Source organism: Hemicordylus capensis, chromosome 3 (genome assembly GCF_027244095.1).
Source record: "Hemicordylus capensis ecotype Gifberg chromosome 3, rHemCap1.1.pri, whole genome shotgun sequence".
In the NCBI taxonomy this organism is placed as follows: domain Eukaryota; kingdom Metazoa; phylum Chordata; class Lepidosauria; order Squamata; family Cordylidae; genus Hemicordylus; species Hemicordylus capensis.
The window spans coordinates 78,959,593-78,976,862 of record NC_069659.1 but is presented as its reverse complement, the minus strand read 5'-3'; the positions used below and the strand labels follow the sequence as shown (position 1 = coordinate 78,976,862).

Sequence of the window (17,270 nt, the reverse complement as noted above, 5' to 3'; positions counted from 1 at the left end):
TACTACCACACACCCCTTAAAGAGACACCCCCCGCCCTTCCGAACTGCCGGAATTCCGGACCGGTCTGGCGGCTTTCCCAATGGGTCCAAACCGAACCATGCACACCACTATTGGCCTCCACAGCCAGGCCTGCTGCCATAGCAACCAATTCTCCTGGGTGCACCTCAGCCAATCAGGCACATGCGCCACTCAGCCAATCAGATGGGCACTGGGATGCACATTCCAAGGCACACCCGGGAGAATTAGATAGATAGAAGAAGAAACTTTTCTAGGGTGAATTTACAACTTCCTTCCCCCCACCACCCCAATACTTTCAGGAAGCAAATCCAAAAGCCACGCAGGAAAACAGATATGTAAAATTTCACAAAGCAGCAAGACAACTTTCGACTTAAGGTATTAATAAGTGCCTATTAGCATCGGGGTGGGGTGGGGTTAAGCTTCGCAGACGTTCTGATCCACGCGATGACTTCAAGAAGACAGAAGAGACCTAGTCTAACACCGCTATCCCAGACTTGACCCGACCGTCTTTTTCTCCAACCTACGTCACGCTCCTTTAAAGCACCATCCGTGCGCTACGTCACGGGAAAGTCGCGACGAAGAGGAGGGGCAACTCTGTGCTACTGACCGCGCAATTTCCTTCCCACCTCTTTCATCTCGTGGTTTGCCCGTGACGCATATACAGCACCTCAGGCTCCGCCTCCCCACCCCCAGAGGTTGCTGCCTGTCAGCGCGGACATAATACCTCTCTGGGAACAGCGGGGGAGACGGAAGGCAGCAGCACGTAAATTTCTGAGGGAAATGCCTAGCTAGCTGGTCGCATGGGCGAGTCGATAAGGCACTATTACCAATGAGATTGTAGAGAAAATAAAGAAAAAAAGGGAGCGGGAAAGAAAGCCTTCCTCCTGAACCATACAACTAGCCCCCCCCCCTCGGTCTGAGAAGCGATGGTCTAGTCAGGAAGCAGAAGGGGCGGGGCTTCCCGCGCGGGGAGTCCGGGCCGAGCTTTTGCCGTTGCCTGCCTCCCCCAACTCCTCAGCCGCTGCTTCTGACAGACGTTGGTGGGAAAACAAGAGTGTGAAGTTGGGGAGTGGGAGGCGCGCGCCCAGCGAGGGTAAGGAAGAGGGGAACTGTGGCGCGGGGGGGGGGCGGGGAGAGCGAGAGAAGACCGGGCGGGGAGGAGAGGGGACGACGCCAGTGCGCCGAGGCAGGTGGCTTGAGAGCGGAGAGGGTGATGAGCCCGGGGTTACCTGGAGCGGCCCGAGTGGTTAGTGGAGGCCGAGGGAGGGGAGCCCTGCGTGGCCGAAGCAGCTGTGGTGGGCGGAGGGCTGTTCAGGAGTCCTTCTGGCCGCATGACTGTAATGGGGGTGGAGGGAGGGGGGCGTATGTCTGCCTTCCTGCCTGGCGGCGGCGGCGGCCTGGCTACTAAATCGAGTCGCTCTGCTCCTCCGTCTTGTCTGCTTTCCCCAAGTTTCTTGTGCTGCCTAAACCAGAATTGGTTTGTGCGAGCGAGTGGGGAATTCCATGGCCGCTGGAGAGAGAGAGAGGGAGGGAAAATCTGCTTTTCTGAGCGCAAGTGCGGCTTAGTTCTAACCTTTCACTAAGGAGAAATGTAGAGTGAAATGCAGCTTTGAAATGCTAAATGCCTTGATTAGCCCATAGAAAGATTGGCGATTGGCTCCTGAGCATGTGGTAAGTGCATTTCCCTTGCCAAAATCAGCCCCCATGCTTCTGAGGGTAGAGGATTTCCTGGGGATTTTCCTCTTCCAAGATAACTGGAAAAGCAGTTGGAAAGGTATACTGGTGTGGCTTTTTGTTTCCTCACAACCCACATCTTAGTGCTTGCATTTCCCTTTAATGCTGGATTCGGTGAGATCCAGTGAGTAGGCAGTTGTAGTTGGGCCTCAAAGAGATATGGGCTCACATCCAGTATACATTCCCCCACTCCTCTTTTTTCTTTTTTTCTTTTTTCTTTGGGGGGGGGGCTTTGTTCTCCTTATATAAAAAGGAAGTAAACAACCAATAGTTTTAAGTAATGGAGTGGGAAGAAGTTGTTAGCATCAGGTTAGTTTAAAGTGCTTTACTACTTAAAGGTAAAGCTGTACCCTTGAGTCGGTGTCGACTCCTGGCAACCACAGAGGCATGTGGTATTCTTTGGTAGAATACAGGAGGAGTTCACCATTGCCGCCTCCTACACAGTATGGCTTTTAGCACCTTCCTATATTTCTGATGCCTGATAGAGGTATTTCCCATATTCTGGGAAACATACCAGCGGGGATTCAAACCAGCACCCTCTTGCTTGCTAGGCAAGTCATTTCCCCACTGTGCCATTAGGTGGCTTTCATTGACCACTTGGTCTTCTCTAAAAGAACTACTTTCAGCATCCTGCTTTTAGTTGTGCTATTTAAAGGAGACAACTGAAATGTTCTCAGATTGCCAAGAAATTAACTAGAAAGTAAATAAACATATTCTTAATGGATTATTAAAGAACATCTAATAAAGCTGTGTTAAAGTGAGACAAACAATGTTAGTTTACCACTTTTTCTGTTACAGTGGAAGCATGATCTCATTTACTTTTTGTTTTATTAGTCGAACTGGAATGCATTACACTTTATTTGGCATGATACTGTACTTCAAACTCTATCCTGCCTGTAGTTTAAAGAAGTGCTTTAATTAATCTAAATAGTTGCTGGTTATTGCCTATAAAGCCATAAACAGCTCAGGCCCTGGGTATTTAAGAGAATGTCATCTTCACCATGAGCCCCATCACCTGTTAAGATAATCTCGAGAGGTTGATTTGTGGTTGCCGCCAACTTGTCTGGTGCTACTCGGGAATGGGCCATCTCTGTTGCTGCCCCTGGACTCTGGAATATGCTCCCTGTTGAAACAAGAGCCTCGCCATCTCTGGCAACTTTTTAAAAGGCACTGAAGACCCATTTATTCACCCAGGCTTTTAATTAGAATTATAGTTTTAATATTTTTAAGGTTGGGTTTTAAATGATTTTAATGTTTAAATGATTTTAATTGTAAACCGCCCAGAGACATAAGTTATGGGCAGTATGTAAATATGTTAAATAAATAAATACCCACAAAGTGCCAAGAAATTTATTTTGGGGGAGAAAACATCTACTGGTTCCAAACAGTGTTGCGAAAAGGGGGGAAAAGTAAAAGCTGCACACTGGGGCATGTTCTTGCATGTAGACAAGTGATTAAACATTGGAAAAGGCATCTGTGCTGACTGGGCACAAAGCTTTTAAGTCGATTCAGTTAATTGTTCATAAGAAAATGTAGTCAAGGGCTTTCATATTGTGCAAGAGTACTACAGAAGAACATAACTTAAATGCTTGCCTAGTGAGCTTCAAAATTTTTAGTTCATGGACAACAAAGTAAATGTGAATAATACTAATATTCTAGACTTAACTTTTATAAACATCAAGGTAGAATGTGTTAAAATGAAATTTCAGTACTAAATCAGTGGGAAACAGAAATAAAGACTTCCAAATTTGTTAGCCTCTACTTCAACTTTGTGGAAAATGCACACTTCCACTGTTTCTTGGTAACATGCTCATTAGTGTGGTAGTAGTGAGATGTATTTTATTCAGGCTGTATTAATAACATTGTCTCTTTTAGGGACACTATGAACGAAGAGCAGTTTGTTAACATTGATTTGAACGATGATAATGTTTGCAGCGTGTGCAAATTAGGAACAGAAAGAGAGACTCTCTCATTTTGCCATATCTGTTTTGAGCTAAATATTGAAGGTAAGTGAAGCCAAATATTTTGCCTTTGAAACTCTTGAGAATTTCAAAGTCTTGATGAGACAGTGGGAAGTTTTGAAACCAAGTTTTGAGAAAGGAAACAAGACTTGAACAAAATAACTGTTACTTTTCCAGATAATGATAGTAATGCTGTCTAAATTGCATCTACAAGATTTTTCTCAGCCACCCACAAAAACATACTAGATCCTGTATAAAACACAACAGCACAATTTAATGCATGTTTGCTCAGAAGCAAATCCTTGTTGAGTTCAGTGATTCTTTTGTAGGTGGAATTGCTTGCTAATGAAGAATAGTTTTGCTCTATTTGAGCAACAATGTTTAATCTTGCTACAAACGTGTAAATATCTGCGCTGGAGCTAACTTAAAATTCTTAGCTGAAGTTAGTAAATGTGCAAGATGTTAGTATTGGGTGGTATCCTTTCTACAGCAGGAGCTCTCTTCGAGCTTCTAAGTCGGCAGCAGAAATTCTCTGCTGGTCTTTTCCCATCGACCCTAAATGTGGCCCCCCTGGCCAATTGTTTATTGGGCCTGTGTGAAGCTTTGGCCAAAGTGGAATTCTCTGCACAGTCCCCTTGGCGCCATGCAGAGACTGTCATTCTCACTGTGCAGTGCTGCACTTTTGCCCTGTGCCAGTGTGGGGCAAGATGTGCATGGATTGTTGGAAAGTGTATTCCTTCCCAGTGCTTTGCTCACAGAGTTCTTAAAGGGCTCTCCCAGCACTGAAGAAAGCACAGTACTATGTGGAGATGAATATAGTGGGAAATGGCTCATCATAGAGGAAAGGAGAGCTGGTCTTGTGGTAGCAAGCACAACTTGTCCCCATAGCTAAGCAGGGTCTGCCCTGGTTGCATCTGAATGAGAGACTTGATGTGTGAGCACTGCAAGATATTCCCCTCAGGGGATGAAGCCGCTCTGGGAAGAGCAGAAGGTTCTAAGTTCCCTCCCTGGCTTCTTCAAGATAGGGCTGAGAGAAATTCCTGCTTGCAACCTTGGAGAAGCCGCTGCCAGTCTGTGAAGACAATACTGAGCTAGATAGACCAATGGTCTGACTCAGTATATGGCAGCTTCCTATGTTCCTCTGGCTCTTGTGCTGAAGGCTTTTTGCCAAAGTAGTCCCTGCTTGAAAAATAGTGAAAATCACTGCCTCTTGTAATTCCAGGGTGAGAACTTAGTGATCAGGATCCAGCATGGATCTCAAGAAAATCTGATTCCAGGGCTTGTGTGTTAAAACTAGACATGAAAATGTATGTCCAAATCTGCATTCTACTATGAAGTTCATGGTGTGGTATTCAGCAAGATATCTCTCAACCTCTCCTGCCCTCACATGGTGGTGGAATGAAAAACACACACACCGCACTCTGATTTAGAAGGGAAAGCAGTACAAATGCATATGATAATAAACTTGTACCAGAGCCATTTAAACAGGAAACTAATCTATAGTAGTTACTCTAGAACTTTCTGCCATTTTCTAATCTGGATTTGGATGCTTGGTGGTTTATTATTTTCATCACCTCTGATACTCAAAGATATGCATGAAGTGGCTATCCAGACACCCAGCAACACAAGATCTTAAAATGGGATTGTTTTTCCCAATTTTAAAACTGCTTCTAGGCAAGTAAGTACTTGGATGCTATTTAAGTGAGAAGACGACACACACAAAGGAGCTTACAAGCCCTGGCAACAAAGCTATGTGTGTGCTTGTTCCCAGAACTTGTCCAGCTGCTAGCAGAAGCAGAGACTTGCACATAAAAATAAAGCAAGCCCAGCAGCTAATGAGTAACAAAGCAACGTGAGCTGGGAACAAGTGTGAGCATTGCCTGTTATGTATAATCAGATCTTCAATTATGTAAGGCTGCAGAAATAAAACTAATAAAACTTGCAAAATACATCAGCAAATATTCTAAAATACCCATTGGAAACTAGTTCTGACTTTCTCTGCATGTGTGCACTTGCTGTTGTAAATGCCTCTTGTTTCATGTACAGCCAAGAAGATAGAAATATGATGTTGGGACAAGAGTCTCTTCCATCTTTTTTATTAAAGCTTTTCAAATAGAGAGCCGTCACAGGCATAGTAAAAGTAGTTGGTAACTGAAGGCTGTTATTTCACTTGCAATTCTGCAAGAAGATGATCCTTCAGATTGGTACCACCTAGATTAGATTTGATGCATGGTCCTCCATTTTGGGTTCCCCAAATCTACAATCTATCAGTACAACAAAGGCCAGTTTGCTTACATATTCATCTGCCAAAAATCATGATATTGGCTTCTCTTGGCAATTGACCCTCAGTGGTTTTGATTAAGAGGCATCTATGCAGCGTTTAACAATTGGAGGATACACGGACCATGAAACCAAACCATATACATAAAGAATTATATATATGCACTGTGTATAATAATCTGTTCACACACACACCACATAGAATAATTCTGCATAAACGTTTAACAGGGTGATGTTGCTTCCTTAATGTAAGTATCAGTGTATTTGAAATATTTCTGAATGATGCATTGAACATGAATGGCAGGATATAGTTCTTCTGGGGAAAATTGAAATATTTACTGTATGTCATATCAAAATCAACTGTACTTCAGAATGAATTATATTTAGTCAGGATGTTTGTAGTATAATTCTTGGAACTTCTGCTGCAGCCTTTTGGCACTGTTAATTGAAAACCCTTTTGAGTATCTTGTTGGTCGTTGGTATGCAGAACATCAGATTTTCAAGATGGAGGTGTGTAGAAGAAGACTTTTCATTGGGATTAAGAAAGAACATCAGATTTCTCTTATCTGTATTGCTTCCTGGCTGCAAGATTTTAAACGTGCTTTATGGAAGAAGGTTACATGAGGCGGAAAATAATTTCCTCCTTAAACTCAAACTTTAGGAATGTTAAAATCTAACTTTAGTAGTCTGCTTGATTACTGCATTGAATCTGTTTAGGGACTAGAGAGAGACATTAGCTACAATGACAAATTCCTCACCTTTCAGGGCAGAAACAATGAAGCTAACATGCTGCGAGGTAGTGCTAACTTGCTTGCTAAAACAATGAAGAAATGAAGAAAGTTCTATAACTTTTAACCTATAAGCAGAAAACAGTAGTTTGATGAAACAGTAATTGTGATTAGTGAACATAAACCTCTCCCTCTGATCATCTGTGCCTGAAATTCTTCACTAACTAAAAATAGATCTTCACTCAACTGTTTCATGCACAGTCGCGCATTTTCTTGGTAGTGTGTTTGGCAGTACTATACACTGTTTACAGTAAACATACATGTTAGAAGTAAAAGGGAGGAAATGTTCTGCTTTTTTCCTGATTTAAAAGGAGCTACAATTTGTCATGTTGTCTGAACCCACAAAATTTCAATTTGTTCTCACCAGAGTATGTGAACAAGCCACTGGGTGTAGTATTGGCATTAGTAAGATACACTGCTCTGGTGGCTTGAACTCTTTAAGTTATTTATTGAAATCCATGTGCACCCAACTGTAGCATACCCCTCTAATCTCATATGTGTTTGGATAAACTGAAAGCCATCTTTGTTCATGTTGTGAACTAACCATGGACTTTTTTGTATGGGTACTATATAAATGTACTAAATAACTCATAAATGTTAAGAGACCATTGTTTTCAGTATGGCCTATTCATTAAAATACTGTTTGTCAGCAGGTTTTCAGGGGTAACCTGCAATAAATTTTTCAAACTAAAAGTTTTAAAATTCCATAGATGATCCCGTAATTATAATTTAACATTATTTTTGCAACAAGTGAACTTGTAACCTTTTTCTGTACTTAGGAATACCAAAGTCTGATCTTCTGCATACAAGATCCTTGAGGGGACACAGAGACTGCTTTGAAAAATTCCACTTAATAGCAAACCAGAGTTGTCCACAGTCAAAACTCTCTAAGAGCACCTATGCAGAAGTGAAAAACATCTTGAGCAAAAAAATCAACTGGATTATACAATATGCACAAAACAAAGATTTGGATTTGGATTCTGAAAGTTCCAAACAAACACCACACCGTCTTTTTAGCTTCAGACATCAAAGAGAGAGAAAGCTACTTCCACAGTTTGATGCCCAGGTCCCTAAATATGCTGCAAAATCGATAGATGGAAACTCTAGAAGCCTTTCAAACTGTTCACAAAGTATCCTGGAACCAAGAGAACCCAGTGATTTTGGACTTGATGATATGCTGCAACAAACAGGTGCTACTTTTTGTTGTAGTAGTACATTGTGGTCTAGTCATAACCAGCCATCAGAGACAAGAGAAGCGAAAAAGAATTCCAGTCCCTGTGTACAAAACAGACATCCTCAGTATAGCAGGGAGCAATGTAAGTAGAAGAAAAGGGTGTGTGTGAGCGTGTGAGAGAGAGAGACAATAAAATAAAATATCTTAATATTTTTGTTCCATATGCTTTTAGATTTGTTAATAGCTGTTATTAATCAAACAATTGTCTGGAGGTTAGTGAATATGGATAAAAGTAAATGTTGGTAAAAGTAAATGTTGGTTTGCTATATAATCCCAAAACTTGTCAGTATGGATATGGTAAATATCTTATTGCCAAGTACCAAGTATTGCCAAGAATTTACTACATTAAACTTGTAGTAAATAGGGGTGCGCACAAACCACTGTCTGAACCACAGTTTGAGCACCTTTTGGGAGTGGGAGCTTCAAGAGGAGAGCAAGTCCTTCCCTGCTCTCCACCATCCCATGGAGCTTCCTGCTGGGGCAGCATGCATCCCAAGTATCCCTGTGTGGCGCAAGCATGCACATGGCATCCACACATGCATGGGACGCCATGTGCATGGTCAGCATGGTGTTGCTGACCATGCAAATGGCACATGTACATCTGCCGATGCCATGTGCATGCTGGCAATATGAAGGGATTCTTGGGATCTCCGCCGCCCCAGCAGGAAGCTGCATGGGGCGGCAGAGAGCAGGTAAGGAATTGCTCTTCTCTTAAAGTCCCCAGTCCCAAAAGGTGCACAGACCATGTTTCATGCACACCTCTAGTAGTAAGCCTATGACTCTTCATACTTTAAGCAGAACTGGAGTTTTCAAAGTTCACTAGTTCAGTGACTACATTTTTAAATTAGTTCGGTCATGTCCACCAGTTTGTCAAAATAAAATCATTTTTAACTAGATATGATAGTTTTTTATTTTTATTTTTTTAGCTTGTCAAGTATGTTTTGCATTTATTATAGCAATTTTTTTATTCTGCACATTTGTATATAGTCAGAAATACATATCTCTAGGTGGATATTTAGACAGGATTTGCAGTGTGCTTTGAAAAAATTAACTGGACATGTAACTTTGGTTAGGAGCTACTTGGCTCATAAACCAATCCTTTATTTTCTGTTTAGGGGGGGAAGTCTACAAGATCACATCAATCACAGTGGGCATCTTAAAGTCTGAAAAGCCTGAGGGTGGAGGGAAGGGAAAGTGAGCATAACTTGAACAGAGTAGAGAGTGTGATGTTGACTGAGGCACAAGGAGTGCAGATGCACAACGAGGCAGCTGTACAGAATTCCTTGTTGAAGAATGAGGACATCTGCATTTTTAATGTCTTTAAACAATAAAGTTTTTGTATGGAATACGTCAGGTTTTTTCAGGTATTCTGGATTATAATTACTGTGAACGGAAACATTCCAACACTGAAGAATTCTTGTTGTTTTCAATTACATATTAGCCTTTTCAGTTACTGCTTACACAACTATTTGACTTGATCTTCAAGATAAAAATGCTAGAAGGAAGCATTAATACTTTTGTAGGTTTCCCCTCTGTCCCTTTCCCCTGTCTGACTGTGATGGTGTGTATTCATTTTTCAGTGAGTATGATGACTCTTGGAGAGGTGGAGCAGCTGTATGGAAAACTTCTAAAGCAAATCCAAGGTGAGAACTGAAGTTTTGTTTTAATTTCTATTTAATGTATCTGTGTATTTGATTTTTATACTGCTCCTCCAAAAATGGCTCAGGGCACTTGTGTCTCAGCTGTTTTAAAAATTAATGTTTGTAAGCTACTATGCCTTTACGGTCAGCCTTAAGCTTATTCATTCATCCATTCATTTGATTTATATACCACCCTTCCAAAATGGCTCTGGATGGTTTACAAGATAAAAACAGTTAAAACAAGTTAACAGTTAAAATCAAAACTATAAAAACAGAATAAAAACCAAATAAACAATTCAAACAGCTAAAAAACCCTGGAAAACCAGGGCAACCATTTAAAACCATTTAAAACATTTTTCCAGTCATTTAAAAACCCTGGAAGGCCAGGCCAAGTAGATAGGTTTTAAGGGCTCTCCTGAAGGACAGTAAAGATCTTGATGGTAACTGGAGATGGATCTCCTCAGATGACCTTAATGAGGATCATGCAGAAGAAGGGGCTTTTAAAGATAACTTTTAAAGAGCCTAGATGCTCTTCCCAGAGCGGCTCCATCCCCTAAGGGGAATATCTTACAGCGCTCATACTTCTAGTCTCCCTTTTGTATGCAACCAGGCTGGATCCTGCTTAGCTTAAGGGGACAAGTCATGCTTGCTACCACAAGACCAGCTCTCTTCCCATGCACTCACCCCTCCCGCCACATTTCCTCTGCTGGCGCTCCATTGTTTTGAAGCCCTTCAGGGTGGCAGCATTCCTCCCTGCCGCCCGTTGCCAGAAGTACTGGCTGTGTGCGCATGGAATGCTGCCGCCCTGAGGGGCTTCAAAACAGAGTGCCAACAAGGGAAATGCGGTGGGAGGGTTGATTGCGCTCTTCCCCCGCCCTTAAGGGAACACCCCCGTGTCTCCAGAATGCTGAAACTGCCTCGGCTACCGATATGTTTCGGAGGCCTCTACAATGGCCTCATATCTACTGTATTCTGTTCTAGGAAAGCTAAGTTGCAGCTCAAGAAAGTAAGAAGTTCATAATAGCCATTTTGTTTTGAGTAGTCTTATCAATGAAGCTAAACTTGCAAACTCCTATTGAATTCATCTCTTTAAAATGTAGATTAACTTACTGCTAAAACTTCTTTCAGATGTATTTGAAGAACTGACTAAGCAAGTACAAGAAAAAGACTCCTTGGCTTCCCAACTTAATGTTCGTCACATTGCTATTGAGCAGCTGCTAAAGAACTGTTCCAAATTGCCATGTCTGCAGATGGGACGGGCAGCGATGAAATCGAATATATCCATATGACAGTGAGGCTTGCATATACCAACTTAATTAAGCTCTCTCTCTCACACACACAATTGCAGTCTTGACCAATATTTGGAAACATTCAAAACTAGTTTGACAAGATAGTGTTTCTTTTTGAAACATACTTTTTCTGGAGAGGAGTGTTGACTCTGGAAGTCATCTGTCTGCCATAATAATGTTCCTTCTAGTCACTGATTTTTTTTTAAAAAAAGTATTTTGGTGTGACTTGAGGGATTCTTGACTGCCTGTGAATCTGGCAGAGAAACACATGAAACGTCGTTTTTAGGTACCCAGAAAATGGTGGCGCAAACAGTGTTCATGCAATTTGCATTTCTTATTTATTGCAAGCAATATTTTATTACTGAAATTTTATACCAAAAGAAACTATTTTTAGGTACTTTTCCACATCTCTTTATATTATAAAATTTTGAATGATTCTAGCTAACATTTTTGCCTTGTGTAATGATTGTTTACCCTTTTTTCAGGTCTGTGTATTTATCTTTCATGATGCAAATTGTTCAAAAAAACTTGTTTCCCAAAGACACAATCTCAGTGGCTGTAGTGCATTACTTTTAATTTTGAGCAATGTAAAATTTATTGGGCATGGATTGTATCTTAATGGAAGAAATTTAAGCATAGCACCTCTTCTTGGAATGATGGGTCATGTTTTGTTAAAATGTGCAGAGCTGGAGTTTGGTTTTGTATGTGCATTTCTAATGCTTAATAAAAGTCTATGGCTTCAAAGAAATAAACCTATAATACCTCATGGAAAAAGTTGTCTATCCTTTTTTAATGTTCTGTTAGGACAAACTCTACACAATGAAAATTATTACTTTTGGAAGAGGAGTGGGGTAAAATGCTTGACCCCCTATAAATGCCATTGACTTCTAATACTAGGATCAGACTCCAAATACCTGCCATAGGCGTGATCAAGGCTTTGTCTAGGGTTTTTTTTTGGGGGGGGGTAGGAAAGTGCTATACACATATGGACAAATTTGTTGGTACCCTTACAGCTCATTGAAAAAGTGTTTTATGCCTCTTTAAAAAGTGATTAAATGAAAAGCAATTGTCCCATGTATACCTGCATGCCTTTGGTATGACATCAAGTAAAGCAAAGCAAATGTTAAAAGAGAAAGTATTGCTTATCCTACAAAGATATTCTAAAGTGGCCTGGACACATTTGTTGGCACCCCTAGAAAAGATCATAAATAATTGGATTAGAGTGATTTTTCAGATTAGCTGTTTTCTTTAATTAATATCACACATGTCTCCAGTTATGCAATCAGTCATTCAGCCTGTTTAAATGGAGAAAAGTAGTCACTCTGCTGTTTGGTATCATCGTGTCCACAATGAACATGGACCACAGAGAGTTGTCTGAGGAGATCAGAAAGAATATTATAGACAAGCATGTTAAAGGCAAAGGCTATAAGACCATCTCCAAGCAGTTTGATGTTCCTGTGACAACAGTTTCAAATATGATTAAGAAGTTCAAGGTCCATGGGACTGCAGCCAACCTCCCTGGACGTGGCCACAAGAGGAAAATCGACCCCAGAATGGGCAGAAGGATAGTGAAAATGGTAGACAAAAAGCCAAGGACAACTTCCAAAGAGATACAAGCTGAACTCCAAGGTCAAGGTCCATCAGTGTTTGATCACACCATCTGTAACTTTTTGAGTGACAGTGGGCTCAATGGAAGATGATCCAGGAGGACTCCACTGTTGAAAGAAAAACATAAAAAAGCCAGACTGGAATTTGCTAAAATGCATATTGACAAGCCACAATGCTTCTGGGAGAATGTCCTTTGGACAGATGAGACAAAATGAGCTTTTGGGCAAGTCACATCAGCTCTATGTCCACAGATGAAAAAATGAAGCTTTCAAAGAAAAAATGCCATACCTACTGTGAAACATGGGGCAGGCTCAGTTATGTTTTGGGGCTGCTTTGCTGTGTCTGGCATGGGGTGCCTTGAGTCTGTGCAGCGAACAATGAAATCTCAAGACTATCAAGACATTCTGGAGTGAAACGTACTGCCCAGTGTCAGAAACCTCTGTCTCAGTCGCAGGTCATGGATCCTCCAACAGGATAATGACCCAAAACACACAGCTAGAAGAACCCAAGAATGGCTAAGAACAAAACATTGGACTATTCTGAAGTGGCCTTCTATGAGCCCTGATTTGAATCCTATCAAACATCTATGGAAAGAACTGAAACATGCAGTCTGGAGAAGGCGTCCTTCAAACCTGACACAGCTGGAACAGTTTGCTCAGGAAGAGTGGGCCAAGCTACCTGTTGGCACGTATTGAGAGCTACAGGAATCACTTGTTTGCAGTGATTGCCTCTAAAGGTTGTGCGACAAAATATTAGGTTAAGGGTCCCATCATTTTTGTCCATGCTATTTTCATTTGTATTATTTGAAATATTCTGTTGCATCAAAACTCTAAAGCAAAGTCTGATTTTAGTTAAATGTGGAATAAACAATGATAGTTGCCAATTACTTTTGTCAGTTTCAAATTATTTCAGAGACAAGTGTGGGTGGTTCTTTTTCTATGGAGGGGTACCAACACATTTGCCACGTGTGTATATCACAAAAGGCAGTTTGGCAGGTAGTAGGGAAGGGAAGGGCTGCAGTTTGAGAAGCAGAAGCCCATTGTTGATGTAGGCATGTGGCTGTACTGGAGAAATCTGGATGACTTCGCAACCATCCAGGGGCTTATACACCAGGAGCCAGAGGTTCCCAGCAAACACATGCTCCCAGCAGACATGTCCAAACCCACCCAAGATTGAATATTTATATGCTACTTTTCAACAAAAGTTTCTAAACACTTGCAGTCAATTTTATATTGATATTTCGATCTAGAGAACCATCTCCATATATTGAATGGAGTAATTTTGTGTGCATCACTTTTAGAATAAAGTGAATTTAAATGCTATGGCCAGAATAATCTGTTTCAGGACTGCTTGATACAGTTTGATAGTAAATTTCTGCTTTAAAAGGGCTTCCATAAGCACAAGCATTTTATATAACACTGAAATAAGCAGTGGCGTCTATTATGTATGCATAAACATATTTCTCATGTTTGAATCAAATGTAGCTTTGATGTGCTATAGACTGAAGCCCAATGCTATTTTTCTCTCTGCAGTACCTCAGTCTCCTATTCGTTCTCTGCAAAGGGTGAAACCTTGGTACCAAAACAGCCCAGTGGATGCCAACTGCAATTCTTAAAGGCAGATTGGACAGGACCAGTGTTCCCTGTAAAAGGAATTCCCTGGTTTACACGTCAACTTCCAGCATCCCCAGCTGCAAAGGCCTTTGGCTGAGGATTATAAGGGTTGTCAGGAGGACCCCTTAAGATCTTTTTTTTTGGTCCCTGTTACTCTGAACAGGTTTACTCCATTATGATCTGACAAATTTATAAGCAATTTGCAGAGTCTTTACAACTGGTCAATTCTCCAGAAAAACATTTGTTTTTTTCAATAAGGATCCTAGGATAATGGAAAAAGTTACTGCCTTTCTAATCACTTTTGCCAAGACACATGCCAATTTTTCTACACAGGTCTAATAGAAGCTCATCATTTTTGTTCCTTTTGTGAATTTTGACCTTTTAATCCACCACTAAAACAAGGAACTGAACTGCTTTGCACGAAACACATGCCTGTAGACTTTCCAATATTGATTTGATACTTTTTTTCAGTCTTTACTGCAACAACTTCTGAAATAGGCTTATCTTGCAAATTTTTGCTTTTTTTAAAAAAATGGGGGGTGGGGGCTTGATAACTACTATGGATCCCGACCATGTCCCTGAAGTAGGATATCCTGATAACTCAAAACTTTTCTCTCTTGCAGAAGTGTCTTGTTCACAAATAGGTAGCAAGGGCATCTTGTGTTGCTTAGCAACCAGGATGTGTTACAGGAGAAACTGAGCAGGAGAATGGAAGTGGCAGGCTTCAAACAGTTTAGCTCACTGCATCGCCTGTAAAAAGCAAGGCAGAGGTGTGTACATCTCAGAGCTGCCACCTTGCATGAATGCCTCCAGTCAGCCTTGATCCTTTTCTAGGGCAATAAAATACAGTGGCTGAGATCCTGGCTATCAAAGCAGGATCTTAACAGTGTAAGGAAGTTATGTGGTGGTGCGCTGGGAGCATATGTTCAACTTCCAGAGTCCTGTGCATGTGCTGACTTCCAGCAAGGTGTGTCTGATCTTACAGAGGGCTTCTGGTGTACAATAGCACTCCAAAGCCCCTTGCCCAGCAGGGTGAGTGCAGGAGGACAGAGAATTGTGTGTGGGCTCTTAGAGCCCAGGCCTTACACAGCTTCCTAAAATGCCGTGTGCTGAGTCAGTTTGTCCATTCCACTAATCATTGGCTGACCTATGGTGCAGTGCTCTATCAGCCTTGCAGTGGAGCAGTTGTACTGAGCTCTGTTGTGCAGCTTGCAAGAAATACACCAGCATAGTTGTGCAATAAAGATAAAGAGTGCCATCAAGTCAATTTCGACTCCTGGCACCCACAGAGCCCTGTGGTTTTCTTTTCGTAGAATACAGAGGGGTTTGCCATTGCCATTTCCCACGCATTATGAGATGATGCCTTTCAGCACCTTCCTATATCGCTGCTGCCCATGATATAGGTGTTCCCCATAGTCTGGGAAACATACCCACGGGGATTCAAACCAGCAACCTTCTGCTTGTTAGTCAAGCATTTCCCCACTATGCCACTTAAGGCCACAGTTATGCAATTGTGCAATAGAGTGCCATTATTTACAATAGCTTTCTATCAACTCTGCCTGTGAAATTCTTGCATGTTGCACAACAGCACTCTGTGCAACTGCTCCACTGCAAGGCTGAAGGAGTATTAAACAGTGAGTCGGTCACTGTTTAATCCAGTTCAAGTGGTTCTTTAAGTTCATCAGATAGCTTTCCTAAGCCTGGTAACAGATCATTTATCCAGAGCTGCCAGAGAGAGAACCTTAATTCTTTCGCTTTCTAATTCTGTGCCGTATAACTAAGCTATGCCTGCTCTTCAGAATGGTGATAGTACCACCAGCAGCACCTTTGTTTCCGTCCCATCAGCAGACGGAAGATAAGGCTGATGGTTTCTAGGACCTCAACCTCATTCCTTTAAAAGTAGTTTCATCTACTGTTATTGAGATGTGGCCTACAGAAGATAATCAGTATCATAGCAAATTAGCAGGCTCAGTTAGCAACCACTGCCTTAAAATGGTGGTAGAAGCAACAGCCAACGAGGTGATTCTCACGATTGCCCAAAAGCGAGTTAAGGGAGCCTAGCCTGTTTTGGCGCAGTCATGTGCTGCAACGGGAGCCACAGGGCTCCCGGCAGCTAGCCCTCAAAAATACCCCTCCCCTAAGAGGGTGACAGAGCAAGTGCTTCGTTAACTGCGTCTTTTTGCTCGTGTGTTGCCACTGTACGTGGCGACACATGAATAGATCCCCTAACCAGGAGGATGCAAGCAGCCTCCTGGGCTCAGGGTCTCTCCAAGATCCCCCAAGCACTTGCACGGGGCATCCTGGAACTTCTGGGGGCCACATGCCCCCGATCCCCACAGCCCACGCCGGCTCTGTGACAGAGCTGGCAGTCATGTGGGCAGCCGATCCAGCTGCCCAAAGCTGCCTTCCAAATGTCTGCAGGGAGAGCGGACTAAGCCCGCTCTCCCCGCAAACCCCCTTGCCTCCAATGTTTCTGCCGTTGCCTCTGCGAAAGGTATGGAAAGCCCTTTCTCTTGCCACCCCCCAGGCACCTCTAGGATAGGAATTGGGGATGCTCCCTTTATAAGTATCCCCAAACCAGCCCACAAACTGGTTCGGTCTGGGGGTAATGGCTGAACAGGACCAAACCTGAAACTGAACCAGGCCAGTTCCGTACAAATCTGGTCCAGATTCAAACCAAACTGGCCAGACTGGTTCCCCTGCTGTCAATCTGCCATGTGCACTTTTGAAACAAAGCATATTTCTCCATCACCCTGAGGTCTAGAAACTTGGTTGTATGAAAACATTGAGATTCTCATCAGAACTTGTGCATGGATTTGAAATGACTTCATCCTCTGCTCCATGACCCTAGTTTTACTGAAAATAGCCAATAACAAAGGGCCAGCAGCATCCAAAGATTCACCTAAGAATATCAGCATCTCGCTATTATCAGAGTAGAGCCATGCATGGTGAAACATCAGGCAATTAGAAGCTGACCTTCCACAGCTTCCAGACTATCTTTATCACAAATACAGTGGTTTAAAACTTACTCATTTGTTAATTTACTTTGCAGCTATAGAAAAAGTTACAAGGATAGTGCTTTTGTTTTTTAAAGTGTTCTGAAC

The 17,270-nt window shown here is 42.0% G+C and overlaps 1 protein-coding gene across 5 annotated transcripts; it reads left to right on the top strand.

Annotated features, from left to right (window-relative positions):
- Positions 1 to 256: 256 nt before the first annotated feature.
- Positions 257 to 13,436, top strand: C3H21orf91 (chromosome 3 C21orf91 homolog). Of its 5 annotated transcripts, none has more exons than XM_053308742.1 (5): positions 257 to 394; positions 3,629 to 3,759; positions 7,562 to 8,098; positions 9,597 to 9,659; positions 10,785 to 13,436. In XM_053308742.1, the coding sequence occupies exons 2-5, from the start codon at positions 3,636 to 3,638 to the stop codon at positions 10,943 to 10,945; spliced, it is 885 nt and encodes a 294-aa protein (XP_053164717.1). In that variant the 5' UTR covers positions 257 to 394; positions 3,629 to 3,635; the 3' UTR covers positions 10,946 to 13,436. The 5 variants fall into 5 exon arrangements, with proteins under 5 accessions (XP_053164717.1, XP_053164716.1, XP_053164714.1 ...); XM_053308741.1 differs by lacking the exon at positions 257 to 394 and adding an exon at positions 657 to 782; XM_053308739.1 differs by lacking the exon at positions 257 to 394 and adding an exon at positions 804 to 1,112.
- The last annotated feature ends 3,834 nt before the right edge of the window (positions 13,437 to 17,270 follow it).